The 19,057-nt window shown below is 51.9% G+C and overlaps 2 protein-coding genes across 7 annotated transcripts in view; one reads left to right on the top strand and one right to left on the bottom strand.

Annotated features, from left to right (window-relative positions):
- DTNBP1 (dystrobrevin binding protein 1) overlaps nucleotides 1-646 on the top strand; it is a 160,770-nt gene extending 160,124 nt beyond the window's left edge. For all 4 annotated transcript variants that reach the window (XM_066377102.1, XM_066377101.1, XM_066377104.1 and 1 more), the window contains one exon: nucleotides 268-646. In XM_066377102.1, the coding sequence (XP_066233199.1) occupies nucleotides 268-485 (218 nt within the window). In that variant the 3' untranslated portion in view covers nucleotides 486-646. The remainder of the gene's footprint in view (nucleotides 1-267) is intronic.
- Nucleotides 647-2,734: 2,088 nt separating this feature from the next.
- The window catches only part of JARID2 (jumonji and AT-rich interaction domain containing 2), a 296,798-nt gene continuing 280,475 nt past the window's right edge, over nucleotides 2,735-19,057 (bottom strand). For all 3 annotated transcript variants that reach the window (XM_066377097.1, XM_066377099.1, XM_066377098.1), the window contains 9 exons: nucleotides 17,456-17,574; nucleotides 17,297-17,367; nucleotides 16,414-16,528; nucleotides 13,439-13,544; nucleotides 12,256-12,438; nucleotides 11,364-11,494; nucleotides 10,234-10,417; nucleotides 7,331-7,438; nucleotides 2,735-3,234 (listed from right to left, as the gene is read on the bottom strand). In XM_066377097.1, coding sequence (XP_066233194.1) covers nucleotides 3,052-3,234; nucleotides 7,331-7,438; nucleotides 10,234-10,417; nucleotides 11,364-11,494; nucleotides 12,256-12,438; nucleotides 13,439-13,544; nucleotides 16,414-16,528; nucleotides 17,297-17,367; nucleotides 17,456-17,574 — 1,200 coding nt within the window. In that variant the 3' untranslated portion in view covers nucleotides 2,735-3,051. The remainder of the gene's footprint in view (nucleotides 3,235-7,330; nucleotides 7,439-10,233; nucleotides 10,418-11,363; nucleotides 11,495-12,255; nucleotides 12,439-13,438; nucleotides 13,545-16,413; nucleotides 16,529-17,296; nucleotides 17,368-17,455; nucleotides 17,575-19,057) is intronic.

The following is a 19,057-nucleotide window of genomic DNA, read 5'->3' as shown; positions in this document are numbered from 1 at the left end:
GTGTGTCCCTGGGCCTTCAGCACATGTGACTGGACATGGCAGGACTTGCCCAGGCGGCAGAGGGAGTGGCTCGGCTCCGGCCCTGGCGTTGCCCAGCATAGCCTCTTCTGGGGACGGTTCTTGCGATGCGTGGATGGCCTTGTTCTGCAGTCCCCACTCACCTCAGGAAACCAATACCCTTTCTGTCCATGCCAAGTTCAAACCACCATCGTTGGTGGCAATTTTAAATTGCAATGCTTTTATCACAGGCTTTTTCTTATTCTGCAGGGCTTGAATCCAGTACTGGTCCAGATGAAATTACTCTTCACGTTCCAAATCCATCAGAATCACAAACTCGGCCACCTTCCTTATCCTCCCTCTGCACTGACCCGGCCCCTCAGGACCCCGGTGAAGGTGGGAAGTCCCCTGTTGTTCAGTCTGATGAGGAGGGAGTGGAGGTGGACACTGCCCTTGCTACTTTACATAGCAACGACAGTGACTCCTGAGTCCGGAACCACACCCTCGGAGCTCCGTGGAAGGAGCCGCAACTGATGTGGAGCCACTGTGGGCAGGTGGTGTAATGGAGGCCCCGGACTGGCACACGGTTGCCAGTGGTTTGTGAGAAATGGACTGAAAGAAAAGCTAATAAAAGTTTGAGCACTTTAAACTGAGAGTACGTGACCACTTTGTGCAGAAAGGGTTCCAAACACACACTTCCTTCAGGTGTTGAGTGCAGGAAGGGCGACTTGGGCCCACGAAAGCCACTGAGGACCTTGTGCCAAGCAGGGGGGCCAGCGACGTGGTCTCCACATCTGCTCACCGCTGGAGACGAGCCCCCTGCTGACAGTTCTGCTTCCTCTGCAATATAGCCAGTCAGACTTGGCTCTAACAACTGGTTTTTCATCTGATCACTGTCAAATCATTAACAGTTCAGCAACCCCGACTGTCACACTAGACCACGCACCAGGGCCCAAAGGAAGAGAAACAAGCATAAGCAGAGCAATACGCCACCCTTGCTCCTGACAAGAAATACCCTGCGTGGCCTGGCACTGGCGAGGGACCTGCCCGCTGTCATGGTGCCCTCATGGGGAAGGGCCACGAGCTGTTTCCCAGGGGGTCCCCACAGAAAACAAGAGGCATACAGCGGGCATTTGATGCTCTTTGTTGGGGACTCAGACCAGCAGCAGCAGATGAAAGTGAGCAAGATCAGTGTGTGTCGTCTGTGCCCCTCGGTGGCGGGGGGGGGGGGGGAGGGGGGGGGAGGGGGGGGTCCTTACCCACTGACCGGTAAAGAAAGCTTATTTCATTCACTCATCTTCCACACGACAAATGTCCAAAAAACTTTGTTTTATTATTAAACCTTGTAGTACAAACCTGAAAAGTAAACAAAAAACTGGCAATAAACAACATGAAGTCTTTCCTCCCAAGGGAGGAGTGCAGAGCAGCGCTAATAAATTAAATGTCAAACTGTAAGCCATAGGCAGAAAGTTCACTGTCAAAAAGAGGGAAAGTACACAGCAAGGCCATAAAAACCAGACAACCACATTGGAAAACACTTGGACTGTTTATGTAATCGTTAAATATTCCAAAAACAGTTCAGTCTTCTGCAACAACAACCGACAAAGTGGATCACAGGACACTCCTGACAGTCCCACTGGCAAGCTCAGTGCAATATGGGCGGCTACGGGGTCGATGAATCCAATTATGAAACAGGACAGCTCGTGAAAACAGTTTCCCTTCTTTATTCCACACATACTGTACACACAACCGGAGAAGGGCAACAGCTACTCCATTATTATCTTTTTGTTGTTCAGTGATGTAAGCAGCACTTATAAATGTTACAAGAAAAACCCTGTAAGCATCCAATCCAACCGATGAAGAAACTGAAATGTAAGGCTTTTCTTCATCTTGTCTTCTCACCCCCCTCCCTACCCCCACTGAGAAAAAGGCTCAAGTATTTAAAACAATTTACAGGCGTATGTACAAAAGGATGGGATTCTTTTTTTTTCTTTTTTTTCTTTTTGTTACAACATGAAGAGAAAAAATAGACAAGATGAGCGCAAATGCATTTTCACATTCAAAAAGAACTGCAGACCTCCTAGTGGCTCTAACGTGATCATCATCGAAACAAACGCGGGAGAAAGGTTAATGCTGACTTGTGAAGGTGTGAGACAAGCAGTGATGAGGATGGAATGTTAGGAAGATTGCACGTCTATGACAAAGAAGCACTTAAAGGCTTCACTGTTTTTTTCCTTTTTTTTCTTAGGGATGCTATTGAAGGGTTTTTGATAAAGTAGCCAACAGCACCAAAAAATAACAAAATGGATTTCCTAATGAAATCAGGCACAGGTTCCGCACGTGACCCTCCAAGGCAGGCAGTCTTCTTCCCTCTCCTTCTTCCTCGACAGATGCATAGTGATGTGCTGGTAGAGAACCACGTCCCCAACCGCCTCGGGTGGCCTATGGTTAGGGGACAGCGTCGCCTTCAGCTGCCATAACCGCCCAGAGAAACAGTGGGGGTTCTCCGGTTTTAAAAATTACAAACTTATCTTGCACATAACAGAAGAAAAGACAGCCAAAGTAAAGCCATTTCTTTTCAAGTTTCTAGTGTGTGTGTGTGTGTGTGTGTGTCTGTCTGTCTCCTATCCCTTTTCCTGTCTAGAAAAATCTGCTCACATGACTGATGGTTTTAAAATTTGTTCTCCAAATTTCACCCTCTTCAAAAATGGGTTAAAAAGCCTTTTTTTCCCCAACAGTTACAAAAAAAAACAAAACAAAAAAACAAAAAGGCTTTTGTCAGCCACAGGGGCAATACAAATTAATACAGCCCCTCAAGGGTTTTAAAACAGTGAATATACGGCAGTTTAAAAAATCTGACTGCAGTATCTAGGTATTCTAAGTACAAAAAAAAGTTCAACAGTTTAATGCTAAAACAAAATTAGTTCTCTAAAACCAGAAGAAAATCTTCTTTAGAGCTAGTGCAAAGACAGCTTGTATCCTACAGCAAGTACTCCAAACTAGAATATAATAATTACAAAAAATAGATTTCCCTCGACCACGGTGTTGGCAGCTTCACGACGAGCTTGAAGCACTTCTGGAAGAGCTGGAGGATGACAGCCGGGAGGGCGGCACGTCCACCGTCGCTCTCTTGCGGGGCCCCCTTTTTGGTGTAGGTTTACTAAGACAGTTCTCGATGCTGCCGTTCTTACTGGATACCTTGCCGCAGATCTGATTGACCAGGCTGATAATTTGTTCCTGTTTCAAGTTGAAAGGAAGATAAATAATTAACAAACCAAAGAGCACTGTCCCCAGAACCACCCTGGGGACCTTTTTGAGAGCAGAGCTGGTTGCATGGCTAGGGCCACCTGTCACCCTCATCAGACCACATCCAAATGGAGACTTCTGAGCATCATCTGAGGAGCCTGTTTCAGGAAAGCCAGGCTGGGCTTTGGAAATCTCCACGATTGAATGCAAGACGCAGTAGGCTTGAGCAAGAGAACTTCATAAGGACATTGGCCTAACTGGGCACCTAAAATAAATGGTTTCCTTCTTAGGGAGAAGCCACTGTCATCTCTCATCTGAAAGCCAGCACAGCGCCAGGCGAGGTGCATGAAGAACCTGCCTCATCACAACTACCTAACCTTCAGTTCTTTCAAAACTCCAGGGAGCCTAATAGCGCCTCCTGGTGGCTGAAAGGTTTAGACACACTAATATGCTAAAGCCCTAAAATACATGCAGTCCTTTAACTACAGTTAATTGTGTTAACTTGCTTCCCGAGAGAGCTGCGTCCCAACCTGAGTCTATTCATTTACCTGGGGTACCAATTCCCTCACCACGCAACCAGGTGCACATGCCAAGACACACATGGCTACACTCATCAGCAGACTGAACCACAAGGCACCTCTGAGGGCTCCCTACCACTTCGGAGTTTAAAGAGGTAAGCCAGCAGCCACTCTGGGTCCCCACTCAGGAAGGGGAGGATTCATTCAGCTTACCACCTCCACAATGAGACTTAAGAGAGAGATCCATGGGCTCTCGGCATGCTCCCTGGATGGTGACAAATGCCTGAAACTGCTGTTTCACTGGCTATCTTGACACTCGAGCCCATTTCTCTGGGTCTCACAAATAAATGCAAACACTGGTCTAGAAATACTTCCGTTACTCCCTCTTTCACTGTGAATGGAGATGGCATACAAAAACGCATTCTTATAATTCACTCAAGAGAACCATTTCTCTGTCGGTATCAAAAATTTGTACCTGAATGGTGGTGGTGCAGTGGATAGAGTGTCAGCCCAGCACGTAGTCATCCCGGATTCGATCCCCAGTCAGGGCACACAAAAGAGAAGTGACCATCTGCTTCTATCCCCATCCATCTCCCACTTGCTCTCTCACAGCCAGTGGCTCAACTGGTCTAAGCAGGTCAACCTTAGGCACTAAAAATACCTCAGCTGATTCAAGCATTGGCCCCCAACTGGTGTTGCAAGGTGGATCTGGGTCAGGGCACATGTGGGAATCTATTTCACTATCTCTCCCTTCTCTTACTTAGAAAGCAAAACAACAAAACAAACAAAAAACAAAATTATCACAATGGCATGCAGCTCTGACATACACGTCATGAAACGGAGGGCAGGTGGCTGCCCCTTTATCAGATAGAGGCCTGAGGGCAGCTAGGTTCCAGGCCTGCTCCCTGACCTAGACACAGCAGTGGGGACTCGCATCACTCAAAGGCAAACATTGAAAAGTGCCCAAAAAGAAAGCCAAATAGCCCTGGGAAGAGCAGGGCTGTCCACTTGTACAATACAGTCTCCGTGGCTGTTTAAAAACCTACAATAAACACGCCAATGAGGGACACATGGACTTCTAACACCCAGCTCTATGTGACAAAGGTACCTCAACAGCACAAGGAAGCCCACACTGCAGTCAGAACATTCCATGTGACCTGAGGGCCCGGACATGTGGGACTGGTTTGCTAGGCACTCTGGGGCTTAGAATAAGAGTCTGCAGTGCTCTCAGAGCCACTTCTGAAATCCAAACAGAACTAGAAATCCCCCGACCAAAAAACAAACAAACAAAAAAAACAACAAAAAAAAACACATGGTCAACGGAATGGACTTATCGATTTTCATTTACTAAAATAAACCGGGCCACTGGCAAAGCTGCTGGCTTCTGAACACTGATGACCAAGCTTCAGATGGATAGACCCTACACATATGGTTCTACTCCCAGGGTTCTGGTCACCTCAACACACCTCACTACAAAATGGGCTGGAGATGGACACAGCCCCACACACAGTTCATAGCGATGGCTCAACTCTGCCTGCTCATTACCCAAGCTGTTCTTATGCAGACATGGCAGGGTAGTAGGGTATTATTATTAACTCTGTTCTGACATTTGCTAGTAAAATAAAGAAGTGAGCGCAGAGCAGCTGCCGCCTTTGTGATATGCCCTTGACAAACAGCTTTTTTCATTTTTCCAATCTTGTAATTTAGCCAAAGGCTCATAACAAGCCTGACCCATGGCCGGAGCTCCCACAGATACCCCAACCCCTCTAGGGTCCTGCCAGGACACCTTCCACTGGCCCAGCCTCCCAGGATCTATCGCATGGGTAGCAGGAGGGCAGCTCGCAGCAGGGCCGGGGCTGCTCAGGCTGTGGCCTGCACATGGTGTGCAGCCACTGTGGACACTACTCCAGAAGACGGCAGACAAGGGCCTGGAGGAAGGGCCCCCAAGATCCCCATGGCAATCTGAGATGTGGTCCCCAAGAAGGGCTCTAGGTCAGTCAAGATGTGTAAAGTGCCCTCTGAGGGGCAGGACCATGCACTCCAGGAAGCTCCCAATTTCTATCTGAAAGGCAATAGCACAGCGCTCGGAAGCCTGAGAGGAGGCCGGCAGACGGAGCTGTGTGCTCGTGCTTCTAAGGTGAAGGCCTCCGTGCAGGGGCTTTTATTGGCAGCGGTAGAATCGGCTGCACCTGCAATTTCCTAAGAAGGTGGAGCCCATGGAATTTACAGAATTGGATGCCAAATATGAGAGAAAGGCTCCCGGCTTTACCTGAGGCTAAGTGAGGGCAAAGAGCCTGGTGCCCACTGGATGCAATTCCCTGCCTGGCATAGAGCCTGGGGAGCCTTGAGAACTGCCCCCCACCTCCTGGGCCACAACCTGGATCTTAGCAAGTGGCTGACAGGATGCGTGTCGTGTGATTAGATAATGATTCCTGAAAAGATAAAAGATGTTTGAGCTGCTGCTTACAGCTTTTCCATGAGAGGAGATGGATGGTGTATGCTCTGTCCAGAGCACCAGCATGTGGTCACACCACCCCTGTGCCCTGGCCCCGGCCGAATGCTGGCTGCAGTTAGAACAGCCATTTCACGTGAGGACGTGAGAGCCAGGCCAAGCATCAACACCACCATGCGGTGGGGCTCTCAGTCAGACTGAAAGCTCTTTCTCCTCACCAGGTCCTGGCCCAGGACCACTTCAGAGCTGAAATCCCCTTGGAAGCACTGTTGGGAAAGGGACTGGACCAGTTCCCTCCTTTATGTCGGAGACTCCATGCGGCTACAGCCAGAAAGGCTCCTCTAGCCCCATTCCCGAGACCTAGGGTCAGGCCTCTCTGAGAACACAAGACCAGACGTGGTTTTGAGGCCACGAAGCAGCCCAGCCACATACTCTGCACATCACAGGTCTGGGTGGCTTTCAGCATGAGAGGTGAAGGACAGGTCCTCATCTTCCCCTGCTGGTCAGTGCTGGGACCGTCACCTTCTGTTTGGGTCTGTCCTGTGACAGGTGTGCACAGGCAGCCCGCTGTCCCCTCCTACCCTGGGCCCTGGCTGTAAGTCACAGCACTATTTCCCACTTCCTTATGAGCCCAGCCAGACAGCATGGTACTGGGGACATCAGCACCCAGAATCTGAGATCAAATCCTTTATAAACTGAGACCCTGGTGACCAGGAATACGGACAGATGCCACCAGGGCTCAAGGGAGGCAGAGCGGCCCTGCACAGGGAGGAGGGTGCACACGGCTCCCTTAGAAAGCTACATTCAAGCTATGGTCCACATGGAGGGGAAAACCAGAATGAAACCAAATTCGTATAAATGAAATTTCTCCAGTTTCCGTTCCTGGGTTTCTCCAGGTCAGACTGAACTTCAACATTTCCCATCTCGGAGCAAAGAACTACGACCCCCAGGCCAGAATCCATCTGGCCAAAAGGCCCTAGAACCATGCTGGATGCACTTGGGCTCAGGTCATGCCAAACTTGCTCATCTGGGTGACAACAGGCTCGCTCATCCCTACAGAAAACAAGGGCAGGTGACGAAGCAGCCATCCCAGCCACCCCCGAGGGCTGGGACTGACCTCATCGTAGCGGTACATGAGCTTCAGGCCTCGGCAGGACTTCTGCTTCTCCACGTGGCGCAGGGCACACTCCAGGCAGAACACCACGTTCTCATTCTCCTGAACAACCTGCGGGCAGACATACCCTGAGCTTGGAAGGTGATGGAAACACGGCTGTTGGTGTGCCCCAGGAGGGATAACTGAGAGGGGGGAAGAGTCTCAGGAACAATCAGGGAAGGCCTCTCCCTGACCTCAACTGTACAAGCTAAGGAGTGACTGGAAACCATTGGAAATTAATGGGGGGGGGGGGGGGCTCACCTGGAACAAGATCTTTAACTAGGGAGCAAATAACTTGGTTGTCTCGAAGCATTAAGAGTGGCCTCGAGTTCCCTCTGGTTTCTGCTGCACTTTCCTGTGACAGGTTCTAAGTGCCGTGGGGCTGGTGAAGCTGGGACGGAGGACTGATGTCTGATTGTAAGATCTAAGTTATGACATTCTGTTCAGAAACTACCTTGGTGCATGAGGTGTCGGAATGGATCTGGAGCAGGCGTGCAGGGGACACACCCAAGACCTTGCAGCGGCTCTGTCAGTCCAGCCGGTAACATGGAAGCTGTCCATGCACCCAGGGTGGTCCAGTACTTCTATCCAAACTCCAGCCATCACAGCCTTCACCCCCGCCACCAGACAGGCCCCTCCTGCCCACAACCACAGAGCCTCCAGCTGCGTGTGAAAGCACACACAGGCTCCCAGGCCACGCGGAACAGGTGTGGGCAGCACGTGGACAGGCCTGACCCACCAGATACTCAGCATAGGTGGATTGGGTCTGAGGGGCAGAGAGAAAACACAGCTGCCTGGTTTATGTGGCTTCATACCCCCATCCCAACTTCTAGTCCTGTTCTTACTGTTTAAAAATAAAAGGGTAATGTTGCCTCAAGCCCCAAGAAGCAAGAAGTTCAGGCTGTTTCATAAAGATTTATGGGAAACCTAGGATTTCTGTCTCTAGAGTTTCTAAGCAAGCATGGGAACACAAGCTGTAGGAATAAGGACATGACACTTATGGGAGAAGTACACCACCTTTTAAAGACACTTGTGCCTAGAAACAGGAATGGACAAAAATGGGAAACACAATAAAAATATGCAAACTTATTAAATATCCGAGCTATGAAAACTATAGACCAGTAAAACCTCAAATTTTACCTATGAATTAAGGATATATGCTTTACACATTCAGGCTGGTAAGAGATGCCTTGTTTTATAATAGGACATTCGGGCTGGTAAGAGGTGCTGGGTGACAACTCTCACAGTTCAGCTTCCTGAGACACCTTGCTAACAAGCCCACATGGTGCTGTCCTCATGCCACACAGGGAAGTCACACCAGTGTCATTCATACTCATGGGATAACACAACTACTATCTCTGTGGTAAGCAGCTGTACCAGAGCAGGAGGAATGAATGCAGAACTGCGTGGCCGTACGAGTGGTGTTCACAAATCTCTAAGATCTGGAGAAATGCTTATGACTTTTTCCTTTTAAAAAACAACAGGGTTCTCAATTATATATTTTAAAAGGTACTTGGGCAAAGAAAGACTAGACAAATGCATGGTTATTATGGACTGTTACATCCACCACCCTCAATTCATAGGTTGACATCCTGACCCCAGTAGCTTAGAATGTGACTATTTGTAGACCGGACCTTGAAAGAGGTGATTAAGGTAAAATGAGGTCATATGTGTGGGGTCTGGCCTAATGTGGCTTGTGCCCTTACAAGAAGACACTATGACACAGATGCACAGAAGGAGGACAGGTGGACACCAGGAGAAGGTGGCACCTACAAGCCACAGGGAAGGGAGGCCTCAGAGGAACCACCCTGCGATAGCCTGATGGTGGACTTCCAGCCTCCAGGACTGAGAACTCGTGTCTGTTTGAGCTCCCCATCTGTGGTGCCGGTGGCAGCCCCAGCCAACTGCAGCAGGGCCTCCCCTTCTGCCAGTGTTCTGACCTCTCAGCTGTTATAAAGAGCGTGTGCCTCAGCCGGAAGCGGCTGTGTGGTGCATCGTCCTTGCGGGCAGCTGGGTGGGGCCAGGCACACAGGTGAGGCATGGAGTCAGACCTGGACACACCTGCTGCTCTGTGTCTGGGCGATCCCACGTGCCTCGTGTGGGGGCGCTGGCACCGTGTCCGTGAGAGGAGGGCACCTCCTAGCTAAGCTTCTGTTTCTGGAGGAGGCGCCCGCACAGCGGGAGAAGGCACCAGCTCCAGGGGCAGCAGGTCCCAGGCTGAGGCAGATGGTAGTGAGGAACACCATGAGTGGGAGTGGAGACCCCACAGACCTGCGTCAGGGCAGCTGCCCAGTGGAAGGTGAGAGACTGAAGAGCAGAGGCGAGGGCCACACCAGCCTAGCTGTCCACAGCTGCCACTCAGCCCCGGCTCGCCAGGTGCCCTGGCCGGGGCGGAGTGGGGCGGAAGGGAGCTGCACGCCCTAACCAGACAGGCGGGGCGGCCCCAGAAGAAGGGACAGCGGAGCACTGTGCCGCGCAAGGGAGGCAGGAGGAGGAGCCCGTTCAGGGAAGCTAGGACAGGAGTGTGGATGACAAGAAACATTAGTTTTAACCAAATCAGACTTCAGGTTCTGAGAGGCAACGAGACTGGTAACATAACCAGCCAACTGGAAACTGGGGAAGGGCCAAGGTCCGATGGGGCCCATGTCAACTTGGGAACACACAGGTACCACGGTGACGGGGCAGCGGCACTGAGGGAGACCTACTCCCGGCAGACATGTGGCTGCGAGTGAGGAGAGGCCTGCGGAGGACGGCAGAGCAGGGCCCACCCACGCGCAGTGTCCATTCTCGGTCCCTGTGGCTGCGCACTGCGGTGAGGTCAGGAACCAGGCCCCCCGGAGCAGGAGCAGTGGTCCCGGCAGGCTCACCATGGACAGGTAGCACAAGTGCTGGCAGATCTGACACCTCCTCTCCGAGGTCTCCAACTGCAGCCATTTTCGAGGCTTTTTCTTCCCATCTGCCACTGTGCTGCTGCTGTCGTGACTGCCGTAGCGGGCTGAGGAGTGGAGGCCAGCCTCGAACAGCTGCCTCCGCTGCTGCAGCTCCGTATCCCTGTGGACACAACATGAGGCACCCTTAGGTGCGGGGCGCGGCAGCCTGGCCAGGTGCCCTCACTGCCTGAGGGAACATGCCGTGCCCTGGCCAACTGCCGCCAACTGGGGACCCGTGTTCTTCAGTCAAAGGTCAGACAACCCCTGGGCTTCCACGGCTACTCTGATGCCTGGGCTCTGCCTGGGGTGACGAGTGCAGCACCCGGGGACACGTGGCAAACCCTTCAGCGCTATGTCAGGGGCCCTGCCCCATCATTCCAAGCCGAGAATGGATGTAACCAACTATTTGCCGGTATCCTCATCAAAGGTTCGACCAACACAACTTGAAATCCGTGTGCTGTCCATCAGCACTAGTGGGTCTCTTCCCTGGAAGGGAGAGACAGGTCACGAACCTACGCAGTGGGACAGAGAAGAGGGTTACACGGGGCCGAGCAGAGCCGCACTGCTCAGCCTGTCCTGCTCGGGCTCACCCTCGGGACAGCTGCTCTATGGCTGTGGAGGAAATCGCCGGGCGAGGTCCCGCCCTGGAACCCGCCACCTACAGGTGCCAGGTGTGCCGCAGACACAGGCCACCCAGCAGCATCTCACACCCACATCACAGTGGGTAGGGGTTCCTGGGCCCTGTCAGTACCTGCCCCCAACCTCTGGGAAGGAGGCTGCAGCCACCATTTCCTCCCTGGCTATGTGCTGCCAGGGTCCAAGGTGCCAGGGTCACAGGGCCACCTCCAGCCCATTCCCACAGAGCCATAACTTTCTGCATCAGCACGTCAGGAAATTCTGACTCAATATCAAAACTAAAAAAATTAAATAAAGAGAAACACATCTAAAAAGTTTTCACCCATCTGACCAAGCGTCAGCGGGGCTCCCGCACTCTGAGGTGGTGGCTGCACCCCCACCCTGCAGAGCCCCAGAGGGCCGGGGTCTTGGGAACCCAGGGTCTGTGTTACCTGAGCTCGTCCAGAAGGGCCGAGATGCTGCTGAGAGTGGGGCCATTTTCCTTTTTCGCTTCCGCCTGTGCAATCTGGTAGAGTAACTTCTCCATGGAGAATGGCTTAGCTATATGGCGACGCTTCATCTCCTGAAAGAGCCACCACATCCTTTAGGGGGGCTTTCATTATGAGGCCACTGTCAAGCTTTTTCTTTATCAGTCAGGGGACTAAAATTCAAACTGAATTTTCAAATTTTGAGTTCCATTTGGTTTCAACCCAGTTGAAAATCATTTGATCTTCTGTGCCTGTGAGAAAGGCACCAAACACCAGAAGAGCCGTCACTGCGCCACCAGCCACAAGGCAGGTGCCACAACTCGAAAATGGGTGGAGACTTTCTTCCCACTTCTAGGTGCTGACCTTAAGTGCCATCAGCCCTGCCCTACCAGAGTTATAGAGGGCCCACAATGGGACTGAAAATCTTTATTTTTAAGATTTTACTAATTGATTTTAGAGAGAGGGGAGAGAGAAAGGGTGTGTGTGTGGGGAGGTGGGAAGCATCAACTCATAGTAGTTGCTTTCTGATTGTACGTGCCCTGACCAGGCAAGCCCAGGGTTTCAAACTGGCAACGTCAGCATTCCAGGTCGACGCTATATCCACTGTGCCACCACAGGTCAGGCACAAAATCTTTCTCCACACAATAACCCCAAAGAGCTCTCCTTTCCTAAGAAAACCTCTTAAGCAACTCTTAGAGGTTTCAAAGGGATTTCCTGAAATGAAACATCTAAAAAGAGACAGGTATGCGCAGAGACATGCGGGTTTTATGTATGCGTGCATGCAGGGACATGCGGGTTTCATGTATGCGTATATGCATGTGCTCCCACCACAGTGGGCGCTCCAAGGGCAACCTACCTTGGCCGTCTCGAAGCCCATGCTCGTCCACTGGGTGGTGGCGAAATGCACAGTCTCAGAGACACTGTAGCCGCAACACACTTTGGATACAAAGGATCCTGGGAAGCAGACGATGAACTGGCCGCTTTGCTGCACGGTCCTGTGCACCTTGATCCCCTCTTTGCACAGCACCTCCGGGGAGATCTGGGGAGGCAGGCCAGGGCTGAGACACCTCACCGCCCCCATGGCCCCACCACTGCTGCTGGAGCCCCTTTTGTGAAAGCCCGAGAACCAGCCTCCCTCCCAGCTGGTGGTCACCATGCACAACTGTCCTCCAGGGACATCAGGCGTTAAGAAAGGGCCTGTTCATGAGGAGACAGATTAGGTTTTGTATTGAAGACATTTTGTTAGTCCTTTAAAAAATAAAGATACATAATTCCTAAAACAACAGGAAGGAATATCTAAACTGATACTGGCCCAGGAATGGTGAAAGAGCCACCAAGGTGAGGGCCACCACGTGGGAGCCCTTCCTGTCTCACCCAGGGGTAGGAGTGGGAAAGAATCCTGAATCTGAGAGGGCCAATGGGCTGTCTCTGGAGCCAGGCAGAGCCATAGGGGCAGCCTGGGGACCCTCAAACCTGCACTCAGAGGGGCTGCTGCTGAGTTTCTCAGAGCCAGACCAGAGCCCAGCAGACAGGAGATCCAGGGACAGGTTAGCAGGACCAGAGAAGGCCTGAGCTCGGGTGTCAGAACACAGCTCAAGGCTAAAAAGACTCCCAGGAACACAACAGTCCCATGAATTTCTGAAAATGGGCACAGAAGCCTTTGTGCCCATCCCGTAAGGTCAAGTGTTTCAGTCCAGTCATCCAGGTGCCGGGCAGGTGGGGATGGTGGCACCAACAGACCTGAGCGCCCACCCAAAATCAGTACCCTGCCTTGCCGCACATCCCAGTCTCCATGCACAGAGCAAGCCCTGGAAAAGTCAGAGGCCGCATATGCATGTGCCCGACGTCCTGTGCAATCTGAGAAAAACACTTGTTTGGTTTCCATAAAAACAAATCCAGTTTCAATGATGCCCTAAGGATTCATTTTTCACTGTCCACTTTGCCTCTGAAAGGCAGGTCAGCCAAGAGAATGACTGTCAAAGAGCTCTCTGATCCTCCACCAAGCCCACGCCCGGCCCAGTGCCAGGGGGCAAACGTACCATGACATTGCTCTCAAGCATCTGCAGCCCTGGGGTCCCATTGGCTTGCAGCAGGGTGTGGACCACGTCCTCGAGCTTACTCTCCTCCTCAGCAGGAATGCAATACCTGGGTGGTCAGGAGACAAGGCAGAGCAGACTTAACAAGGACCCTCTGCTCGGGGAGCACATGCTGGGACCACCCTGCATTCTCCCTCAGAGAAATAAGCAAACACAGGCCTAGAAAGTGGCCTCAGGGGCAGGAGAAAAGAGTGAGACAGGGAAGAGACTCAGTCCTGGGACCGGTGAGGTGCCCTAGCTTGGTGACTGGCACCATGGTTCCCAGGCCTGCATCCACCCCACTACCAGGAAAACGTGTGTTTCTGCCCAGCACAGACAAACCACATGCTCGTCTTCCATGCAGAGCTGACCTACATGTGAGCCAGAAAGCCTTCAAACCAAAAGCAGATGTTTAAAACCCCATATAAACCAGATCCAGAAACATCTGCAGACTCAATCAGCCTCTCACAAGTGCTCCAAGCCTGCAGCTCACCCTTGGGTTGGCATTGACACTGTCCTGTAATTGGGGTGCTGGGGGGCCCGGCCTAGCGCGGCCTTCCCTGGTCCCAGAGCTGAGGGCTGGGGTGACCCAGAAAGGTAATGGAAGCCTCAATTCTCCAAGTCCAGAGAAAGTTGGGGAAGGAGTCCAGCCTATGCACACGCTGCCTTGCTGCTAGCACTCAGCCTCACGCTGCAGCTGCTGGGAACCTGTGATGTGAGGAGGGTGTGGCAAGGGCCCCAGGCCCTGCCCCACTGAGACAGCTGTGTGTACCAGGACAACCAAACCCACACAGGCCTGTGTCTAGCAAACCAAGGGCTAGTGCTAAGGAGCCGATGGGGAAGATGGGGGGCGGGGCCAAGGCTGAACACGTGTAGGCAGACCTTAACTGACAGAAAAGTTGGGAACCTCACTGCACTCATGAGGAGAGGCGGAATTACCGCTGATGTCCCCAGAGGGCCCACCATGGACTGCTTGCCAAGTATAACACATGAAATCCTGGTGCCGGGTGGTCAGCCTGCATAAGGCAGGCGTGCAAGGCCTCATCAAGGCCCTTTCTTCTATCTCTGCTCACAGCTGCCAGCAGGCTGAAGCAGGACATCTGTAGAGTGGACACCTGGGCAGGGTGACCCCTCAGAGCATAGCCCACCCTCCAATCCCAGGGTGTCCTAACAGGACTTCAGGCTGCCAGAGCACACAAAGCCACGGACGCCAGTGACAGCCAGACAAGGATAGCAGCTCTAGTGGAAGCTGTGATGCTGTATTCCTCTGGCACTCTGGACAGCTCATCACCCTCAGATGCAGTTCCAGACGGCACCTTCCAAGGGCCTGGCAGGCAGGCACCTGCACCTAGCCGAGCGGAGGTGTCCGTGATGAAACCTTTACACGGAGTCCAAATCCTGGTTTCAGTTGCCGCAATGAAGTGGTTTTTATAATGCTTGTGTAATTTCAGTGCCAACATATTCTATTACTGATTTGTGACTTAAATCCAGAGTTTCTAACCTAAATCACATGTTTTAAGAAAAACCACAATCATAAAGTTCTCTGGTCACCTCCCAGCCTCTTCTTTATCCTCCATCAACCAGGTTCAGGAATCAGTCCTCAGAAAGCCCACAGACACTCCATTTCCCCACCCCTAATTCAACCACTGTTTCACCTTGTCACCCTGCTGGCTGTGGGTCCCATCATACCAGTTTCAGGTGAAGAAACCAAGGCTCTGAGGGGTCTTCGGGTGTCCTGGCTCAGGTCACAGGTCTGTGGGACTCCGTGAACCATCAGCCCAGCCAGGTGCTACCCATAGAAGCTTCCCCTGGGGGAACGACATGGAGGACATGGGTTCCCAGGAGACCACACGCTCTCCCAAAGTCCAAGCAACCAGCCTTGCCCAAAGCAAGAGCTAACTGGCCATCCTCTCTCAGGTGTACATGCTGCACATGCTCTGCCCCAATGTCACTGTCCCTCTCAGCCTCCACAAGCCAGTGGCCACTCACAAACCAACTACAGCCACTGAAGAACATCCTTCTCTGCATACAGGCCCCCACCGGGGTCCTGCAGGTCCTGCCGTGTCAACATCAACTACTACCCACTAGGATGGGCTGGAAGCGGGGCGTCATCACGAGGAGAATGTTGTAGGCACTGGCTTCTGAGAGCGTGAAAGGCAGTCCTGAGAATTTAATAAAGAATGCCTAATCACCCCATGAGCACAATAAACACAGTCAGTGTGGGATGAATGTGATGCTGGTAGACTATCAGACAACAAGACATCTGAGTATTTGCCATTATTTCCCATCTGCCACTGTCAACAAAGGAACCCAAGAGCCAGCCAAGGACCAGGCCTGCTTAGAGGTGACAGGCACACAGGTGGGTACTGAGGCAGAATGCTGCCCAAGAAACAGACAAACTTGTGCAGGGGACACAGTATGTGTGTCTGGATACACTAAGAACCTCGTTTCCCACAAAACCTACTCTCCCCGCAGCTGTCGGGGGTTGGGAGGCACTGGCATAGACAGACAATGAAAATGACCCCTCAGGGGGCCAGAGGGGGACCGCCTTCTACAGGGTTTTCAGGAAGAGCTGCTGACATGGCCACCCACCCACCCCCAGCCATACTGTGATACTCTGTTATCCCTAATAGGAAACAAATCCTTGGAAGTCAACAAAAAATAGTATCTTAGAAGAAAAAGTATAAGCAGGCAACTGACAAAACAAGGCAACAAAAATGGCCTATAAGCATGTGAAAAGATGCTCATCATCAGAACAGATTAAAATATTCTCCACCACCTCCACCACCTCCATTGGAGGTAAGATATCCCAAGCTGAGATGCTGTGGCAGGGAACTTGGGACTCAGAAAAGCAAGCTCTCAAAGGCTGTAACCAGTGCCAGGTGTCGGAGGGCGCCCGTCCCGCGCCGCACGCCCACCGCCCAGGCTGGCGTACTCACCAAATGCAGTCAGCACCAGTGTGTAAGTAGTCGATGTAGGGAAGGTGGTTTTGGTCTCGAGACCAGCATGAGGTAGAAAAGACCATGCCAATGTTTAGCCAGGGAATTGTCACTCCTAAAACATAAAGGGAGAAAAGGGCGCTCTGAAGGACAGCAACATCATCTCAGGGTAAGCCATTAGAAATCACTTTCTTCTCCCCAAATAAGAAGAGAAAGAAAGAAATGGAATTCAAAAGCAGACACAAAAGTACTTGCTCTTTCATACTTGCTACACAGAAGTGAAGCCAAGAAGACGGACATTTACAAACAGCAATAAAAGAACATCTTAATTCTTGTCAGGCAGCAAGATGCCCCAAGGAATGTGACCCTGACAACTGTTGGCAAGTAACCAGCAGCCGGGCTGGACCTCCAGGCTGAGAGCGAGGCGCCAACCTGAAGGCCTGCACCACGGCAGGAAGCACAGAGCCGTGTCTGAGGGGCCTTGCGCCGTCACCGACACCTGGGTGTGGGGGCCAGGCCACCTGGCTTGCCCAACCTCTGCATAGAATCTGTCACTTAGGAGCCTGCAGCAGTCCCAAGGAGTCAGGACTTGAGCTTCAAAAACAATAATTTCAGGGTGAAAACTTGGCCACTAAGCACCTGCCCAGCTTCCAGATGCTGTGATCTGGTTCACCTTTCCACATTTACGGACTTCAGTTCCGATACTACTTCTCTCTTTCCTACAAACATCTTTAATATATATACACACCATAATTCCCATCCCCTTCCAGCTATGCTTAAAAGGAACTTCCCAGCTCCAAATCCCAGCAGGGTGACACTCATTCTTTAAGCTGCCAAGGCAGGGGCCTCAGGACCCTGAAGACAGTGGCCACATGAGACTTACCAGGCACAGCACCGAGGTGACGCAGTATGGACCCTGTGTTATTGGGGAGGACGGTGAGGTTCCATCCATGCCTGCAGAGAAAAGCAGAGGGATATCACAGACTGACAGAGAGGGATGTCACATAGTCCCCAGGATGTAGACAACAGAGCACAACTTTACCTTGAAAATGGTTCTGATTTTCCCACTGGGAACCCGCTGCCGTGAGTGTTGGTGTCCACCTTGCCACAGTGCACTGCCACGTGGCAGTCCTTCTCCTCCACTAGCCTCCAGTATTCTTGCTGTGGGGAGAGGCAAGGGACAGTCAGCCTGAGCCACAGAGCACAGCTCAACCTGACAACACAGGAACACTGCTGCATGGTGAAGGGACCTGTCACAGAACAGGCTGCAGAAGAGTGCTGAGTGGGACAGTGGTGACCCCAGAACTGAAAGCAGGACTCCCACAGATAGCTGCACACCCATGTTCACAGCAGCATTCGTCACAACAGCTAAGACGCGAAAGCAATCGTGTCCATCGACAGATGAGTGGATAAGCCACAGGTGGAGAGTCCGCACTATGGCATACTGTTCAGCCTTCAAAGGAAGAAAGTCTGACAGATGCTACAATGTGGACAGACCTTGGTGACACGATGCCAAGTGAAATAAGCCAATCACAAGTGGTTCCACGTCTCTGAGGTCCCTACGGTGGTCAGGGTCATAGACACTGGGAGCAGAATGGCAGCTGCAGGGGACTGGGGGCTGGTGTCGTGGGGCACTATCGTGCAATGGGAATAATTTCAGCTTTGCAAGATAAGCAGCATTTTTGAAGTAGGATGATGGTGATGGTTGTACACTGAACTGTATACTTAAAAATGGTTAAGATGGTAAATTTTTAAGGCTATCACAGTAAAAAAACAAACCACCTGAATGAAAAGGGGGTAGGGAGCGCAGTGATAAGAAGGGAGCTGAAGACATGCCACGGTGTCCCCAGACGGAAATAAATAAAGCCTCCAGCCCCAGCATCTTGACAGACACGTGTCTCCCACACTTCCAGTTACCAGCCACCCCAACATCTGCACAGGGCCAGCACTGTGGCTGCCCGTGAGGACCTTCCACGGAGTGAAGCCCGCGCACGCCCAGCCTGTCACGCAAGCCAGCTGAATCAGACCAAGGGAGGGGGCTACACGGCCAGTTTAACAAGCTTACCAGACAACCTCACGGGTCAGATCTAATAAGCACAGGGCAGAGTGTGTCCGGAATGCGTGTACTGACAGGTGAGCAGGTGTGCCCGGCTGACCTCAAGGCAACTCCCCACTGTTGAGGTACTCTGTCACTGTGTTTTCCAGTTATCACCCAGAAGCACAACATCGCCTTCCCGAATCCTGGCAAAGCCCACTTGGAAGGAACCACCTCTAGAAGAGGAAGCCTAACCTATAGCCACTCATCAAAGTGCAGTCCATTCAGAGAGGTGCTGCTGGTGATGCTCCTGTCGGCACCCACAGCAACTGGGACTTCTACAGAGAGGGACTGGTGGAGTCAAAAGGCCCTAGGCCAACAATAAATTCAACATCATTAAATGTCTGCAATCCTTAAACAGATTTCCTCGAGTGTAAGGAAGGAAGCAGTAGTCTGGCTGAGGGGACTGGTGACAGTCCCAACACTACCACCCACATATTGGACTGACTGCAACCTCTGAGCTATTAACAAAGGTAGGGAGATAGAGGAGGAAAGGCTCATACTGCTAAATGGGGGCCACTGCAGTTGCCGAGCACTGGCCAAGAAGAA

This window comes from Saccopteryx leptura, chromosome 3 (genome assembly GCF_036850995.1).
Source record: "Saccopteryx leptura isolate mSacLep1 chromosome 3, mSacLep1_pri_phased_curated, whole genome shotgun sequence".
Taxonomy (NCBI): Eukaryota; Metazoa; Chordata; class Mammalia; order Chiroptera; family Emballonuridae; genus Saccopteryx; species Saccopteryx leptura.
The sequence above is the reverse complement of the archived record's forward strand: the minus strand, read 5'-3'. Positions and strand labels throughout refer to the sequence as shown.